At 43.3% G+C, this 19,005-nt stretch overlaps 1 protein-coding gene across 2 annotated transcripts in view; it reads left to right on the top strand.

Moving 5' to 3' along the window:
* Positions 1-10,901: 10,901 nt before the first annotated feature.
* LOC126490513 (zinc finger protein 426-like) overlaps positions 10,902-19,005 on the top strand; it is an 11,438-nt gene continuing 3,334 nt past the window's right edge. Inside the window, exons 1-3 of one of the 2 annotated variants that reach the window (XM_050125478.1) lie at positions 10,902-13,068; positions 16,439-16,527; positions 18,361-18,487. In XM_050125478.1, the coding sequence (XP_049981435.1) occupies positions 13,020-13,068; positions 16,439-16,527; positions 18,361-18,487 (265 nt within the window). In that variant the 5' untranslated portion in view covers positions 10,902-13,019. Of the gene's footprint in view, positions 13,090-16,438; positions 16,528-18,360; positions 18,488-19,005 lie in introns of both variants that reach the window. The other variant, XR_007589192.1, reaches the window with a different exon arrangement.

The raw sequence follows: 19,005 nt of genomic DNA, 5'->3' as shown, positions 1-19,005 counted from the left end.
TATCAGCTGTGCTACACCCCCAACCCTAAGTGTGCATGCTTTTATTTATTTGAGGAGGGGAGCTCAGTCTTACTGTTTGCTAAGCTGCCCTTGAACTCCCAAGCTAACCTGATCTATCAGTTTCTTGATTATTTGGAATATGTATGCACATCGACATTTAATCTCTGAAAAGGAATTCAGGGCTCTACATCATGCCATACCTATAATACTATAATGCCTAGAATAGAATATAAAGCTGAGGCAGGACAGTCACAAGTTCCAGGTCAGCCTATGCTACATAGAGACTCAAAAACAAGGATTCATTGAGACATATAAACAAAATAATAATAGGCCATTGTCTCACACCTGTAATCCCAGGCCTTAGAATGTGAGAGAAGAAGAGGCAGAAGTTCAGGGCCTTTTTTAAAATTTATTATTTATTTATTTATTTATTTATTTATTTATCTATTTGCTCTATAGAGAGGTTAGTGCCAACCTGACAGACATGAGACCCTATCAAAAGAAAGAAAGGGGTGGCCTGGCAGTGGTGCGCATGCCTTTAATCCCAGGACTCAGGAAGCAGAGGCAGGCAGATCTATTTGTGTTCAAGGTCAGCCTGGTCTACAGAGTGAGTTCCAGGACAGCCAAGGCTACAGAGAAACACTACCTCAAAAGACTGAAAAAGAAAGAAAGAAGAAGACTAAAAGGAGTAAAGGGAAATACAATAGGCTGTAATCCTATAGAGAAAGTAGCAGTTACAAGGATGGGGTCCACATCCCTTGTGGCCGCCAAGGACAAGGATTCTACATGGATCTCCATCCAGCAAACATACTGTGTCTGTGGAGACAGGCAGAGTGTTTGTGGCCTAAGTGGGGTTGCTATGCAGATTTAGTCAAGTGTGCCTGATGACACCCTTAAAGGACTATTCATAATATTTCTGCTCCTCACAATCCAGCAAAGCCACTGACGTAAGCAAGAGAGTCCTGAGGTGAACTGTCAGCCTCCTCATGATCTCAACCTTCTTAGAGATGTACTAAACACAACTCAGACCTAGAAACTTTTTTATATTCCACCCTCTAAATCCAATAGAGTGGACTGAGGCAGAGAACAAATAGCTATGTCAAATTTTGTAATTCTACATTTTATTTAGTTAACATAGAAAATACTGAGAATCCAACTTAAAGACATTTGGAAAAAGGATATGGGAAAGGTTTGACAGTTGATAAACGTCATTGAGTCTGCTAGAGTTTCAGTTAGAAATGAGAGACTTTAAAAAAATCAAAATGTTTCTTAAGAAAAATGGATAATAAAAATACCTGACCGAGCCAGGTGGTGGTGGCACTCAGGAGGCAGAGGTAGGCAGATCTCTGTGAGTTCGAAGTCAGCCTGGCCTACAAGAGCTAGTTCCAGGACAAGCTCCAAAGCTAGAGAGAAACCCTGTCTCGAAAACAAACTACCTGACCAAGTGTGGTGTCATACACTTTTACTTCCTGCTCTGGAGACTCCAGCCTGGTCTACATAGTTAAGTTCCAGGCCAGCCGGGGTTGCACAATGAGACCCGACCTCAAAAACAAAACAAACTCTATCTATGTTTTGAAGGTAAGAGCTTTTAGAGTATCTAGATGCAATACAAGGTCATAAAACAAGCGATAGGAAAAGCTTCAGGGCAAGTGAGATGGATCAGCGGTTGAAAGGAGCTTGTCACCAAACCTGCATACCTAAGGTACTTACAGGGTGGAAGAACAAACCAGCTCCTCAAGTTGTCCTCTGATCCATAGCAACACACACACACATGCACTTAAAACAAATAAATGAAAAACTAGAAAACAGCCCTAACTACATTCACATTAAGGAGGACTTTAAAGAGTTACTATAAAGTTCACTATGTTGTGTCTCCACGGTGCTAGTTAAAGTGGACAGCTTTTGTAATAAGTTTCACATTATTCAGCTATAGCTGTTGTCTTGGAAACGGAGCTCCTTCCCTCTGCAGGTTCAGTTTAACATTACATTTGACATTTACATTTTTAAATTTATGTGTATGGGTGTTTTGCTTGCATGTATATCTGTGTACCATGTGTATGACTGGTGCCCGTGGAGGCTGGAAGAGGGTGTTGGAACCCCTGGAACTGGAGTTACAGGTGTTTGTAAGCCACCATGGCAGTGCTGGAAATCACACTGGAGGGTGTCCTTTGAAAGAGTAGGCAGTGCTCCTGACCACTGAGCAAGCGCTTCAGTGCCTACATTTGACCTTTTCTGTAGCATTTGACACGTACCATGGTAACGATAGATTGAAATCTTCCCTCAAATCTAAACATCATGAACTAACCGTAGCTTATAAGGTGGATAGTAGGGCTAGGAGATAGCTCAGGGGATAACGCGCTTCCCCACAAATATGAGGAATAGAGTTTGAATCCCCAGAACCCAAGTGATTGATGTGTGGGTGTGGCACCCCACATGTAATTTCAGCACCCGGAAGGCGGGATCTCCAAAGCAGTCTGCCTAAGATGACCAGCTGAGAACCCTGCCTCCGTGAATAAAGTGGAGAACAATTGAAAAATACTCTTCATGTAGACCTCAGGCCTCCACATGCACATTCAAATACACATGCGTCAGACACGCATGCGCAAGTGAGTGGCCGGCACTGCCATCTCCTGTTTCGTTCAGCAGAAGGCCTAGCCTTCCTGGGATTCCAAACAGTGGGAGTACACTGACCTCAGCTATCTTCAAAACGCATTTTAAAAAATTTTAGAACGTGTCAAACAGTTTCACAGTTAAACAATATGGTCCGTTTTGGAGGTAAAATACATTGTAAAATTCGAAAGGCAGATATGTAAATGAGCCTACTGGGGCCTGGCTGTGTTGAGCCCAGGGGGTCAGGGGAGCCTCGTTTGGAGCTGTTTTGTTAAGAATATTTTCAGATAGAACACACCCCAGAGTTCATTCTGCTCACTCCAGCTTCATTCTGTAGCAAATATTTTGGGCTTTAGTTTTGTTGTAGTTTTTATTTTGATCTTGTTTTTTTGAGACAGGGTCTTACTATGTAGCTCTGTAAGACTTTAAGACAATCCTGAAGCCATTTTTGACAATTCTGAATCCTCTCAGCCTCTGTGCCATAGTGCTTCCCCTCCTCCCCTGGGAACCAAGGACCTAACAGCTACACTAGTACTCAGTTCCTGAACAATTACCCATATACGTATGTTTTGGTTCGGTCCCCTGGGAAACAGGGTCAAAATGACCTCTTACCTCATCTGATCTGGCAATAGCTCACCAGCCAATTATTGGTAATAGCCCTTTCGAATAAGCCAATCAGAATAGTCAAAGAACAACCCCCCCTTGCTTCTGTGGCCCCTTTAAAAGTAGACTGTACCAAATCCCAGCACTCGGGAGGCAGAGGCAGGCGGATCTCTGTGAGTTCGAGACCAGCCTGGTCTACAGAGCTAGTTCCAGGACAGGCTCCAAAGCCACAGAGAAACCCTGCCTCGAAAAAACAAAAACAAAAACAAAAAAAAAAGTAGACTGTACCAGCTATTCGAAGTCCCTCGGCTTCCTGAATGCTGGGGGACCCTGTCATGACAGAATTAATAAAATCCTCATGCTTTTTGATCAGCTGTGGTGTGTGAGATGGTCTCTGGGGGTGACTCCTCCTCGGTGTTTGGACGCTAGAGTCCAACAGCTCTGGCTGGCCTTAGACTCAAAGATCCTCCTCTTGCCTTTGCCTCCTGAGGGCTGGAATTAGTTGTGTGCGGCCACACATGACTGTGGTAAGTTGCACAAAGATACACTCAAAGCTGGACACACTACACAAGCCTAGAGTCCAAACCACCGTGGAGACAGAAATGTTACTTTAGCACAGGAGTTCAAGCCGGCATGGGCAACATGATGAGATCCCATCTCAAAAAAAAAAAAAATCAATCCACTCTGAAATCTCCTTTTGCATGGCCACACATTGATCCTTTAATATTCTATTGTCTGATTGGCTACAGTATGCAAACACAGGCTGGGCATGGTGGCACATGCCTTAAATTCCAGCATTTAGAAGGCAGAGGTAAGCAGATCTCTGTGAGTTCCAAGCCATCCAGGGATACCTTAAAAAGGAAGAAAAGAAGGAAGGAAAGGAAGAAGAAATAAAAGAAAGACAAACAGGATGTGTCTGGGTGGATTAGCCCCTTAATCTTAGCGCTCAGGAGGACAAGAGTTTTGGGCAAATGCAATCTACGTAGTAAGACTTGAAGATATAAAATCTAGGAGTAGCTTAGTAGCAGAAGTGGTAGAGGCCTCTAGCATCCACAAGGCCTTGGCTCTGGTCTCCAGCACTGCCCCAAAAACCTACACAGGAATAAAGCTCTGAAGTCCCTAGGATGTGAGTGAGCAGCCCCTCGACTTCACACCAGACGAGTGCCTCTGCTTGGATCGTATGCGGTGTTTGTGCTTATGTTCTGATTCACAGTAACTTCTTCTGGATTTCCATTGAACAAACTAAATAAAAAGATAAATGGTGAAAGATTAAAAAGGATCCATCACATTTTTCACTGAGAACTACTTGACATGTGCACATACTGTTTTGTGTGTTTTCTTGAGACAGGGTCTCACTATATATCCCTGGCTGTACTGGAACAAGCTCTGTAGACCAGACTGGCCTCAGACTCACAGAGATCCACCTGCCTCAGTTTCCTGAGTGCTGGGATTAAAAGTGCCTGCCACCACCACCTGGCTTGAGAAGTTGTAAAAATACTTTGAAGTGAACATGATGAAAATACAGCCCATTACATTCTCATAGGCACTGCTAAATGAGTGTACATGTAAGCTATTCCATCCTCGTGTTAGAAAAGAAGGTCATGTATGGGTGGGCTGGCAAAGGAAACTCAATAGGTAACAGTGCTTGCCACTGAGCCTGACAGCCTGCACTCCATCCCTGGAACCACATAGTGAAAGGAGAGGACCATCTCCCGAAAGCTGTCCTCTGACCTGTACACGAGAACCATGGCTTGTATGCATGTACGCACAGATACACACACAATGTAAAGAAAAAGAAGTTATGCCCATAGCCAGACCCTGCCTCAAAACCAAAAAAAAAAAAAAAAAAATGGGTTGGAGAGATAGTTCAGTGGGTAAAGCTCTTGTCATGCCAGTATGAAGAACTGAGTTCAGATGCCCGGAACCCATGTAAAGCCTGCCTGGTGGCGTGAATCTCCATATTCCTATGGGGAGATGGGAGGGAGACACACAAGACTCTCAGGAAGCTCACAGACCAGATGTCTGGTGTACACAGCTGTGAACATCAAGAAGACGGACACCCAAGGTTTTCCACAGACCTACACACACACACACACACACACACACACACACACACACACACACACAAATAATTTTTAAAGAATTCAAGTTGATAATCTAACTTCCTAAACTAGCAACTAGAGTGGTTAAACCCAAAGCACAGAACAAAACAAAGAACCATCACAATACACAGCAAGCATCACGACAGAACGAGGAAGGAAGAAAATGTAAAGTTGTGCACCAAAATGTCTGTCGCTTTTAGTTTTTGTTCTTTTAGTTTTGTTGTTGTTGTTGCTTTGTTTTTTGAGACAGCGTTTCTCTGTCTCAGCATTTCTCTAGCCCTAGCTGTCCTAGAACTCGCTTTATAGACCAGACTGCCCTGAACTCCAAGACCCACCTGCCTCTGCTTTCCTAGTGCTGGAATTAAAGGCATGTGCCACCATGTCCAGTCATGTTTTAGTTTTTATTACATATTTATTTTGTTAGTGTGGGCATGTGCCATAGCACACACCTGGTGGTCTGGTCCCCCACTCCCGGGAGGTCACCATATTGATGCCGGACTTAGTGAGGACACCAGATCAGCATAGCGCACTACAGCCCAGAACTCCTGGACTCACGAGATCCTTCTGTCTCAGCCTCCTGAGTAGCCGGGCTCTGGACACACACTATGCAGAACAACTTGCGGGAGTCAATACTTTCTTTCCAACTGTGAGTTCCACATATCTAACACAGGTGGGTAAGTGTAACAGCAAGTGCCTTTACCACACTTGTCATCTGGCCAGCCCATTGTTTATTTTGTTCTGAATACTGTCTTGGAGATGGATCAGCAGATTGGGGAGCCTGCTACCAACCCTGACAACCTGAGTTTAATCCCAAGGTCCCACATGGTAGGAGGAACCACCTTCAGCAAGTTGTCCTCAGCCTCTGCATCTGCACAGAGATTCACGTCACACGCACAAAGCAATGTGGTGGTGTGCACATCTTTAATCCCAGCACTCTACAGGCAGAGGCAGGTAGAGCTCTGAATTGAAGGCCAGGCTTTCCTACAAAACCAGTTCCAGGCCAGCCAGGGTGACACAGTGAGGCCCTGGCTCAAAGAAACAAAACCAGCCAACCAAAAAACAGTTAAGTGTGGTAACACGCACCTTTAATCCCAGCACTCAGGTCTCTGAGTTCAAGGACATTTTGGTCTACAGAGCTAGTTCCAGGACAGCCAAGGCAACACAAACCCTGTCTCAAAAACAAACAAACAAACAAAAAACAATCGAATACTAATAAAAACAAAGGAGTATACTTCTAGCTGCATAAACACATTATATAATGTACAATATTTTTTGGCTTTTAAAATATTTCACAATACATACTATTGTATTATAGATATTTTTCTTTTTTATATAGATATTTTCATGCAACTATATAATGTACATTGAATATGTTACCCCAGTAAGTCTTTTCCTTCCCTTCCCTTCCCTTTAGTCTCCCTAGACAGTTTCACTTCTACCCCATGTCCTATATATACATAATTTTAATGTGTCTATATAAAACCTAGGAACTACACATGAGAAAAAAACAACTGTCACTCTGAGACTGTCTTAATTTGCTTTATAAGACTACCTTTGGGGCTGGAAAGATGGTTCAGAGGTTAAGAGCACTCGCTGTTCTTCCAGAGGTCCTGAGTTCACTTGCCAGCACCCACATGGTGGCTCATAACCATCTGTAATGAGATCTGGTGCCCTTTCCTGCCATGCATGTGTACATGGAAGCAGAACACTGTATACATAATAAATAAGTAAATCTTTGGGAATAAAAAGACTACCTCTGGTTGCATTCATTTTTCTGTAAATGCCATAACTTTGCCTTTAGAATGAATGTATGATATATACACTTTTGTGTGAGCATGCGAGTTCAAGCATGCAGTGTGCCACAGCATGCTGTGCAGTTGGAACCTGCAGCTCACCCTGCATGATCCAGAAAGCCCCATTCCTGCCTCTTTCTCTCCAAGCCCTGCCCACTCAGAATCTCCAACAAAGAAAAGGCACCAAAAAGCCCAGTTTCAAGTTCTTGGTGGCTACAGAAGCTCTTCCCCTGAGTTGCCAGCATGTACATGTAGCATATTTTGTCCATCCTTGTTGCTGGACACCTAGATTGGTTCTAAAACACAGCTTCTATGAATGATGCTTCAATAAACACTGATGGACAAGTATCATGAGGAATTGTTTTTAATTAATAATTTTTGTTCTTTGATGCATACCACATGAAGACCTGGTGCCTGTGGAGACCAGCCTAGGCTATATTGTGAAAGCATGTCTCATAACCCCCAAGACAAAAGTATATAATAAAATATTAAAATTATATGTGTTTGATAATATAAAAAGCTGGGGACATGGCTCGGTGATACAGCATTCACCCATCTACCACACACACACACACACACACACACTCACAGGAAAATGTAAAGAAATCCAATCTATAGTTTATTAAGTTATCCAAATAAGAGGAATCCACATGTTGGACTCAATGTTTGGAAGAAACGCATCATCTCATGAACTGGTAGATTTATCAATAGAACTGTGATTTAGAGATTTGGACAGTCTTGTATTATATTTGTTAAACTGCAATGTAGTGGCTGGCACTCCTACAATTCCAAGTCTCGCAAGGTAGAGGCAAGAGCATCGGGTGTTCAAGGTCATCCTCAGCTACAAGTCAGGTTGGAGGACAGCCTGTGCAGCACGTCTCAACACCACCAAATAAAAACCATTGATAAGCATTTTTCAGCACTGTCCGCCCCCCCCCCCCATGCCCACTCCACCCTGGTCCTTTCACCAGCCACATCGATCCCTGAGCTCGGTCCCAAGTGAACCCCCTGCCCACAGGCTGAAAGCAAAACAGGAAATAGCATCGCCACGAGTGACTCAGAGTCTCTGGTTCCGGACTGTGAGGTCCGCACGGGTTGTGAGGAATTGGGTTGACAAGGACGTAAGTGACAGCCCGGGTCTGCAGGGGCCTGCGCGCGGTGCGACAGCGGGGAGCGTCGTAAAACTGCCGTGACGTCGTGTCTTTGCCGCACGACAGCTATTGTTTTGTTCACGTTACAGCCTCAAAACCTTTATAATTTTCGTTCTTCTTTGTAAACCACAAGAAAAAGATATTTCCGCCGTTGGATACGTTAAAGAGCGTCCTCGAGTGTCCTCCCACCTCTTGGACCTGGCAGCTGCCGCGTACACGGGTGAGCGCTGGGAGAGATTAGGCTCTGGAGTGGGGGATGTGGCTGTCTCTGCTGGGCCCCGGATTCCACGCCAGCGTTGGGGGAAAAAAATCTATAGATATATATTGTGTTGGACTCTGGCGTCCAAACACCGAGAAGGAGTCGCCCCCAGAGACCACATACCACAGCCGATGCAAAAGCATGAGGATTTTATTAATTCTGTCATGACAGGGTCCCCCAGCATTCGGGAAGCCGAGGGACCTTGAATAGCGGGTACAGTCTACTTTTAAAGGGGCCACAGAAGCAAGGGGTGTTGTTCTTTGACTATTCTGATTGGCTTATTAGAAAGGGCTATTACCAATAATTGACTGGAGAGCTGTTGCCAGATCAGATGAGGTAAGAGGTCATTTTGACCCCGTTTCCCAGGGGACCGAAGCAAAGCATACGTATATGGGTAATTGTCCAGGAACTGAGTACGTGAGAGTGTAGCTGTTAGGTCCTTGGTTCCCAGGGGAGGAGGGGAAGCACTATGGCACAGAGGCTGAGAGGATTCAGAATTGTCAAAAATGGCTTCAGGATTGTCTTAAAGTCTTACAATTGCATGTAGGCATTTTTATTTATAGTTAGTATATGTACATATATGTGCTTAAGTGGTTCAAGAGGACCTTTCTGTTTTTAAGCAAATGAACATTTTTGTTAATTTTTACTACACTTTAAATCGAACCCAATACATGCAAAATACTAAGAAATATAGACAACAAAAAGTAAGTAATGAGCCGGGCGGTGGTGGCGCACGCCTTTAATCCTAGCACTTGGGAGGCAGAGGCAGGCGGATCTCTGTGAGTTCCAGACCAGCCTGGTCTACAAGAGCTAGTTCCAGGAGAGGCTCCAAAACCACAGAGAAACCCTGTCTCGAAAAACCAAAAAGAAAAAAAAAAAAAAGTAAGTAATGAGGGGGCTAGAGAGGTGGTTGTTGTGTAAGAAGAGAGCTCGCTGCTCTTCCAGACGGCAGTTTCCAACACTGGCAAGAAGAAGACTCACAACCTCCTGAATCTGTCCTCGGGATCCCACACCCTCTTTCTAGCCCCTGAAGGTACCTGCATATATGTGCTTTACACATACACACGAATACATTTTTAAATATTAATTAATGGTACCCCTTTGTTTTGTTTATTTATTTATTTTTTTTAAGACATGGTTTCTCTGTGTAGCCCTGGCTGTCCTGGAACTTGCTCTGTAGTCCAGGCTGGCATCAAACCTGGAGATCACCTGCCTTTCCTCTCAAGTGCTGTGATTAAAGGCACACGCCACCACCACCCAGCTAATTATCATAGTCTCATTTTTCAGGTGTGTGTGTGTGTGTGCGTGTGGTCACAGGACAACTCGCAGGAGCTGAGTCTCTCCTACCATGTAGGCCCAGTGTATCAAGCTCAGCCCATCAGGCGTGGCTTTGTCAGCTGAGCTGGCCCATCTCTTTGGCACTATTTAGTGTTTGTTTCGTTTTTACTCTTTTCCATTTTTTAGTCTTTTTGAGACAACATCTCACTATATAGCATTGGCTGTCCTGGAACTTGCTATGTGGATGAGAATGGCCTTGAACTCACAGAGACCTGCCTACCTCTGCCTTCTGAGTGCTTGGATTAAAGGCTTGCACCACCACATATGGCCCTATTTATTCTTTTACAATTCTTTACAATTTCATACGTAATATATATCTAAGGAGTGCCCTTTTTCTTTTTAGGGTGCTGAGAATTAATTGATCCTGGGGTTTCACACATGGCAGACGAGTGTTCTACCACTGTCTTTGTTTCTTTTTAATTTTAAGAAAGGATTTCTGTTTGTCTGTTTGTTTGTTTTGTTTTGTTTTTCGACACAGGGTTTCTCTGTAATAGCCCTAGCTGTCCTGGAACTAGCTCTTGTAGACCAGGCTGGCCTCGAACTCGGGCCCCTGCCTCCCAAGTGCTGGGATTAAAACCGTATGCCATCACTGCCCAGCTCTTGAGAAAGAAGAAGCTGAGGAAGAATCTATTTTTCAGCATGTAACTGACAGGAAGATTAAGTGTTCCAATAATGTAATAAAAGGATAAACAGTGGTTGACACTGGAAAGCTCACCACACAAATTGCTTATGGTAATTTCCAGGATTGGCTAGTGTTTTATATTTGTAAACAGATACAATCTCTTTAGGTGGATTTGTTGTTCCTCTTACCACCCAAATCATGGTTCTCATTCCCTGAAAAAGACACCTAGAGCAAGCATTCCTGTAGGACCCCTTCAGTATGACCACACATCTGGAAATGGGGTCACTCCATAGGTAACTGCCCAAACCTCCTTCCTACAGGGGAGTCTTTGAAGAGGCCAGGGTCTGAGTGACATTTCTGTTTGCCTAAAAGTCTTCCTAAGGTAGCTGACATAGTGCAGCATTTGGGGGGGGGGGCGGTATGTGTGTTACTGAGGATTGAACCTAGGGTTTCACATTCTGGGCATGTTTGTCCTTTAAAAAGTTTTTTACATTATTTATTGTGGTTATTACATTATTTTTACATTTATTTACTTGTGTGAAATTGAGTAGATGTTGAGGTCACAGAACAGCCTAGTAACATGCTTGTGCAAGTGTGAAGACCTGAATTCAGATTCCTGACTCCCACATAAAAACACTGGGCATGGTAGCACACGCATGGAATTCCAGCACTAGGGAGGTGGAAAATGGGAATCTCTGGTGCTTGATTGCCAGCTAGTGTAGCCAGTCAGCTCCAGGTTATATGAGAGACCCTGTCTCAAAAAAAAAAAAAAAATTAAGTGGACAGCCAGGTGGTAGTGGTACACGTCTTTAATCCCAGCACTTGGGAGGCAGGGGCAGGTGTTATCTCTGAGTTCGAAGATAGCCGGGTGTACAGAGTGAGTTCCAGGACAGCCAAGGCTACAGAGAGAAACTCTGTCTGGGGCGGGGGAAGTGGGTATTGGGCATGGTGGTACACACCTTTAATTCTAGCACTTGGGAGGCAAAGACAGGTGGGCCTCTGAGTTTGAGGACAGCCAGGTATACAGAGAGAAACTCTGTCTGGGGTGATGGGAATGGGTATTGGGCATGGTAGTACACACCTTTAATTCTAGCGCTTGGAGGCAAAGGCAGGTGGACCTCTGTGAGTTTGAGGCCAGCCTGGTCAACAGATTTCCAGGGTCCCTGTCTCAAAAAATTAAATAAAAAAGATGGAGAAGCTCCTGAGAAATACCCAGCATCGACTACACATACACATGCCTCTGCCTAGTTAGATCAAGCCCACTAAGATATTTTTCCCATTGATAATTCACCTTAGGGTGCTAGAGAGATAGCTTCATTAGAGTGAGATAGAACATTAGATGTGTAACTCTGAGGGCCAGAGTTCAGATCCCAGCATATAAGTAATCAGGGTATTGTGCAAACAGCCTAACTCCAGCTCTGGGAGTAGTCTTTGTCTTTCTCACCCTCACACGTGTACACATACACACAAACATTAAAGACATAGACTGAGCTGGTGAGATGACTCATTCGGTAAACATACTTGCTGTGTAGATATGACAGCCTGCGGCGTTCAGTTCCTGGATGCCATGGTAGAAGGAGAGAACGGATTCCTGAAAGTTGTTCTCTGACCTCCACACAAGTGCCAGGGGAATCACATGCCCATCTTCTCAACACACACATTCCACTTTGTTCAGGTCTCCACTTCAGGCTTTCATGACATTTGCAAAGTCTCTGAGGATTTGTCATAGCCTGTTATCTAGAAACAGAGCAGAGATTGTGTGAACCGTCCAGAGAAGGTGATCATGAGAGAGGGATTAGGAAGGTGGAGAAATGTGGTGGAGATCGTGAAGTCAGATGTCCGTGGTAAAGCAGTCACAGCGCACCAGCTGATTAGTGGGCTACTCTAGACCTCAGCTGGCTCTACAGTCATCTAAGCAGTGCTCAACTCTTAACATGCCCCTTTGCTGGGTAGTGTGCAGAGAGGTGGTGCACCACTGGAAACACGCTTCTTTGAATTTGTGGCATTTTCTTTATTTGTTCAGAAGACACCCAAAGGGGACGCTTTGCTCCATCTGGGACTCGCAGCTTAAGGGTGGCTTCCCCAGGCAATGTCTGCTGCCTATTTTGAGCATGCGATTTGCTGATATTCTGCTATATATGTGATGTTTCCTTCTATCTGCTCTATGTAATTCTATGTTTGCTTTTGTTTGTTATGTACTTAATAAACTCATTCCAAAGCAAGAATAGGGCTTTTGTAGATCACACTGGCTGGACAAAACAGCGTGCTGAGAGTGAGGACTTCATCTCTCTGAGCTGATGCTTCTGTACATGTAAAGTGAGACCATTAGTCTTCCTGGTGGGCTACATGGCTTACAGATTCTTTTCCTGGCATCAGATGAGTTAGAGCTGCTCTGCTATCTGGCAGTAATGTGTTAATCCAGTCATGATGTGGGAGAGTCTTCTGTTTTGTGTTGATTTCATTGGTTAATAAAGAAACTGCCTTGGCCCTTTAATAGGACAAAAAATTAGGTAGGCGGAGTAGACAGAACAGAATGCTGGGATGAAGAAGCCGAGTCAGGCAGTCGCCATGATTCTCCCACTCCAGACAGGTACAGGTTAAGATCTTCCTGGTAAGCTACCTTGTGGTGTTACACAGATTATTAAAAATGGGTTAATCGAGATATGAGAATTAGCCAATAAGAGGCTGAAACTAATGTGCCAGGCAGTATTTAAAAGAATACAGTTTCCATGTAATTATTTCAGATGTAAAGCTAGCCGGGTGGCAGGACGCAGCCCACTGCTCTTCCTACAACAGAGTGGAGCTCCAACGTGTTAAACTGGATTCATATAAAACCTGAGAGAATTTAACGCAGCTTTTTGCTGTTTGTGGGTGGCGTGCCGCAGAGAAAATTTCCTCACACGGCAGCCTTAAAAAAAAAAAAAGCCGTGCACGGTTTTAAAACGCAGCAGCTTCCTGGGTCCTGCCGCTGGTGCAAACTCCGGCTATGGTGCATTTGTGGGCCTGGGTGTTTGTGCTCCCGCTCGGGATCGGGAATAATGTACTCTGAGACCATGCCTGCGCTCCCCGCCTGGGCAGACTTTAGGATCAGGCTTAAGCTGGCAGGAGAGCAAATTGGAGAGAGGTGGAGCCAACATCCAGAGCTGCCCGCTGCTCTGCAGCTCAGAGGCGCCACTGATTCAGTCACAAGCCTCCAGCTCCCACTGATTCAGTCACAAGCCTCCAGCTCCGCTCCTCCATGCTGAATTGTGCTGACCTCGGGCAGGATAATTACCATAACAACAGTGCAGTTGAGGTTTAGACTGGCAGTAAACAGGCAGTACCGTATTACTCCTACATGGTGCAATTTAAGTTTTTAAAAAATGCTTAACATTTTAAGAAATGCTCCTGGATAGTAAAAAAATCAGAGTCACAATAGGACAGATTCAGACATAAAAGACCTCTATGGGTCACAATGTTGGATGAGTGTACGTAGGCTTGAGAGAGAGAAGGAAAAGAATATAGAAAATAAAGTTAATGTTAAAAAAAGGGTAAAGTCTTTAAAGAGACAGAGTACAGATAGTTATAGATTAAAAAAAAAAGAAAAATAAGCTACGTAAAAATGGAAAATTCACAGAGAGTCTGGATTATGTACATTGTGTTTTCTTTAAAATTTTTGACTGTGAAGGAGCTAAGTACAAAGAGACATTTTATTATATGGGCTGCTAAGCTGAACCTGCACATATGTTCTAAAGGTATCTTGACTTCAAAATTTGGATCTAAGGATATGATGCTTTGGAGAGGGTCTTCTTTTGTTTCCACAGAGGATGTGACCCTATGGATTGCATCTATCCCGGTATGGTATGATAGACCACGCCCTCCTGAAAGGTTGCTGTGAACACCCTCAAAAAATTACTTCACTCAACTGCCAACCGAGATGAACCTGACACACAGGTTACACCCTAAATGATCTGATTAACAACGCCCCCATTCAGCAGGAAGCAGTTTGGAGAGAAAAAACTACGCCCATGTTCCCAAATATTGTTTATAAATGTTCTTTTACATTTAAAGGGGGATATGATATAGATATGAATAATTTGCATTGGTATGGATTTTAAGGTCAATTTTGTTATATGTATATGTATTTTTGAACTTGATTAAGGTATTGTGATTATGTAGTTCATTTAAAATGTAATGTATAATTAGGAAATATAGGTTGTTAATGGATAATCATTGCTAATAGTTAAGCTTGTAGTCATGTTAATTAGATTTTCTAGATATATAGAGATATATTTCAATTAGATAGGCATTCTTCATATCTTTCAAAGACTGCAGAATATGGCATTTAAAATATTTTAATAACTTAGGACTTTTCATGACAAGGAGACACGTCTGCTCCTGGCAGCACCAGCTACTTCAAGAGGAAGATGGGCATCGAAGAGGATCCTTATGGAGTTGGATAGTCATTTGGGCAAGAAACTGCTCTTGCCTGGACTGTTGCATAAACTGGACACAGAGAACCCTCAGAGAGAGGACTGCTGAATTTGCCTAAAGGTGAGATGGTCTTTCGGGGTTCCTGATTCATGAAAGAGTCTGCGAGACATTCTACAGGACACAGCAGATAATGACTGACTGTCTTTAAAATTTCCTGCTTCATGAAAAAGTCTGCTGGATACTATGGGCCTGTAGGCTAAAGATGGATGCCCCAACAGTACAAAAGAACTTTGAGTGACTGTCCAGACAGCGAGATGTCTCTGTCATTTCTAGAGTTTTGGACTTTTTGTTTGCTTAGGTAATATTATATCCTTCTGGAGTCTTTGATGGAGTTGAAGAATGGTTAGTTATAGTTATAGTTTTCCTTAGGTATGATAAAAGATATTATAGATATAAATATTGTAACTAATTCTTGCTTGATAACTGTTTTGTTATATGTAATCTTACTATGTTAAAGTAAAAGCCTTTCTTTTTTGTTTAAACAGAAAAAGGGGAAATGATGGGGGAGAGTCTTTTGTGTTGATTTCATTGGTTAATAAAGAAACTGCCTTGGCCCTTTAATAGGACAAAAAATTAGGTAAGCGGAGTAGACAGAACAGAATGCTGGGAGAAAGAAGCCGAGTCAGGCAGTCTCCATGATTCTCCCACTCCAGACAGATGCAGGTTAAGATCTTACTGGTAAGCCACCTTGTGGTGTTACACAGATTATTAGAAATGGGTTCATCGAGATGTGAGAATTAGCCAATAAGAGGCTGAAATTAATGTGCCAGGCAGTATTTAAAAGAATACAGTTTCCATGTAATTATTTCAGATGTAAAGCTAGCTGGGTGGTGGGACGCAGCCCCGCCACTCCTACGACAACACAGTCAGGTATGGTGGGGCCTGCTTATAATCTAAGCACTTGAGAGTCAAGTGGATCAGGAGGTCAAGGCCAACCTAGGCTATGTAATACCCTGTCTCAAAAAGATGAAAACAAATAGGGCCAGCAAGACGGCTCAGTGGGTAAAGGCACTTACAGCCAAACCTGATGACCTGAGTTCAATGCCTGAGACACACATGGCAGGAGGAGAGAACAGAGTCTCCCAAGCTATCGTTTTCCATGTGTGTGTTATAACATTTCTACAATTCTATACATACAATAAGTAAATGTAAAAGTATTTTTCTTTTAAAATTATTTTTGATTTATTTGTGTGAATATTTTCTTACATGTATGTTTGTATCTTGTACATCCTGGAACTGGAGTTATGGATGGCTGTCAGCCACCATTTGAACCTGGGTCCTCTGCAGGAACAAGTGCTTGTAACAGTGAGCCATCTCTACAGCCCTAAAAGTATTTTTTTTCTAAAAGTATTTTTTGAAATAGTGTATGCATCTGATTTTCCTCTAGTGTATAGGATTTTGTGTATCTGACACTAGGATCAATGAACTGAAGAACGTGGAGGAGAAAGGTAGGAATTTTTGGTTCTTACACCTTCTCTTTCTTCCAGGTGCTCTTCTTCCTGTTAACCCAGTCTGCCTTGAGGAAAAGAAAAAGGCAGAGAATATGGTAGTCCGCGGCCTGAGAGATTTTTATCAGGTATGCAGACTGCTTCACAAAATGCCGAGTGTGCTGCACCAGGTCAAGTGTTTCCATCCAGGTAGACGTGACTCTGCAGACTTCACAGAACCAGCAATCAAGGCTGGAACCCCAGTTGTACTTCCCCTGGGGTAGCCCCACACTTACTAGTGCAGTGTTATCTGAAATTCTACTCAGGATCTTAGTAACTTCTGATTAATGTTGATACTCATGGTGACACTGGTATGTTTGTTATTTTGCCAAGTATTCTGAAAGAATTTTAAGAGGGAAGAGCATACCTTTTGTCTGTGTGTGTGGGGGAGAGTAAAGCTCTTAGTACAGCACTTGCTTAACACCAGCTCCAGGAGACCCCATGTGCTCCTCTAGCCCCCATGCACACCTGCACACATGTGCACACAAAAGCACACATATGCCTAAGTAAAAGTAAAATTAAAAAAAAGAAATTGAAAATCATCCTCTTAGGTAGAGACAGCGAGATCAAGAGTTCAAGATCATCATCAGCTACAGAACAAGTTAGAGACCAGTTTGGGGGATATGTAAGGCTGTTTCTAGAAAATGCTGGAGCTGGTGAGATGGCTTAGCAAGTTAAGACATTTGCTGGAAACCCTGAAGACCTATGTTCCCATGAACCCACATGACAGAAGGAAAGAACTAAATTCTGCAAATTGTCCTCTCACCTCCAGATATGTGCTGTGGTGGGTGGACCCTGCCCCCCTCAATGAAATAAGTTCTTTTTTTGTTTGCTTGTTTTAAATTGCGTGTATATTTTGCCTGTATGTATATCTATACCACGTGCATGTCTGGTACCTACAGAGGTCAGAAGAGGGCATCAGAACCCCTCGAACTGGAGTTAGGAGACTACAGTTATGATGGTTATGAGCCCCCATGTTGATGCTGGGATGGGGACAGAATCCAGGTCGTTTGCAAGACCAACAAGTGCTCTTAGCCACTGATCCATCTCTAACCCCAAGAAACAAGTCCTCCCACATCTCTGGGTTTGTTATTGTTTTTTGAGACAGGGTTTCTTTTGTGTAACCTTGGCTGTCCTAGAACTAGCTCTGTTGATCAGGCTGGCCTTGAACTCACAGAAATCCACCTGCTGAAACAAGTTCTCTTTTGTAAAAAATTCCTGAAACTGGAGATGACTCAGTGGGTAAAGCTCTTGCTGTGCAAGTATAAGGACCAGAGTTCAAATCCCTAGTACCCGTGAACATGCCAGATGGGTGTGGTAGCATTTCATTTCAGTAACTTGTAATTTCCATCCTCTGGAGGCAGAGCCAGGATCTCTTAAGTGAGCCTGCTAGTTAGACTAGCTGACTAAATGAGCAGTGGTTTCAATGAAAGACCTGCCTCAGTATGTTAGTTTGAGAGCCATTGAGGAAGATGCCCAATATTGACTTTTTGCCTCTAATACACATGTACCCATGTATTTGAATACCTATACACACATGGATACACTTTACACACAAAAAAGTATAATTTTTTTCTTTTTTTTTTTTTTCTGTGCTTGGAATTGAACCTAGGGCCTTGAATATTCTCAACAAGCACTCTACCACTAAATTGTATCTCCCAACCCAAAGACTGCTCATCAAACCTGTTTACCAAGTGTTAGGGAATAGAGAGACTGGCTGTTTGTTTAGTTGTGAGAAAGGTCGCTAAAGCCATATATCCATAGAAAATGGACAGTGACCGTGAACAGGGAGATCTCCCAGACCCCCAGTCCCTGAAGCAGACAATGGAAGTCCTCGGGTCTCTGACAAGAGTTGGGTCTTGTGTCTTAATCTATAATGAACATTGGTTACATGTACTCAGGCTGGCATGTATGTGATTTAGGACTCGGTGACCTTTGATGATGTGGCTGTGGACTTCACCCAAGAGGAGTGGGCTATAATGGATCAAACTCAGAAAGACCTCTACAGGGAAGTGATGCTGGAGAACTACCAGAACCTGGCCTCAGCAGGTAAGACTGCCAGCAACCCTCCTGGCCTCTTAGGGATCAGCGGTCTCCGTCTGAATACACTAGGAATAGAGAGACATTGGAGGAAAGGGTTTTTCCAGACAGGGTTACTCTGTGCAGCCTGGTTGTCCTGGAACTTTCTTGTAGACCAGGCTGACTCAGAGAGTAAAGGTGTTTACCTCCCCTGCCAGTTCAATTTTAATCATGACATTTTTGTTTATTTTTGGTTTTGGTTCTTTTTAGATTTTTAATTTCATGTGTATGGGTGTTTTCTTATGTATATATGTTCAGAATTCATGGGAGGGTGGTAGATTCCCATAAAGTTGGGTTAAAAATGGTGTGAGCCATTGCTGGGTTCAGTTCTAAGGAACCAGGTCCTCTGGAAGAGCAGCCAGTGCTGTTAACTGCTGAGCCAGCTCTCCAGCCTCTCAATAGTGTTTTGAGTTTCAACAGTAAAACCAGTATGAATTTCTATTTTTCATCCCAATTTTTTTTTTTTTTTTTTTTTTTTTTTGGTTTTT

Source organism: Alexandromys fortis, unplaced genomic scaffold, assembly GCF_014885135.2.
Source record: "Alexandromys fortis isolate MF-2015 unplaced genomic scaffold, M_Fortis_MF-2015_v1.1 scaffold_242, whole genome shotgun sequence".
NCBI lineage: Eukaryota > Metazoa > Chordata > Mammalia > Rodentia > Cricetidae > Alexandromys > Alexandromys fortis.
The sequence above is the reverse complement of the archived record's forward strand: the minus strand, read 5'-3'. Positions and strand labels throughout refer to the sequence as shown.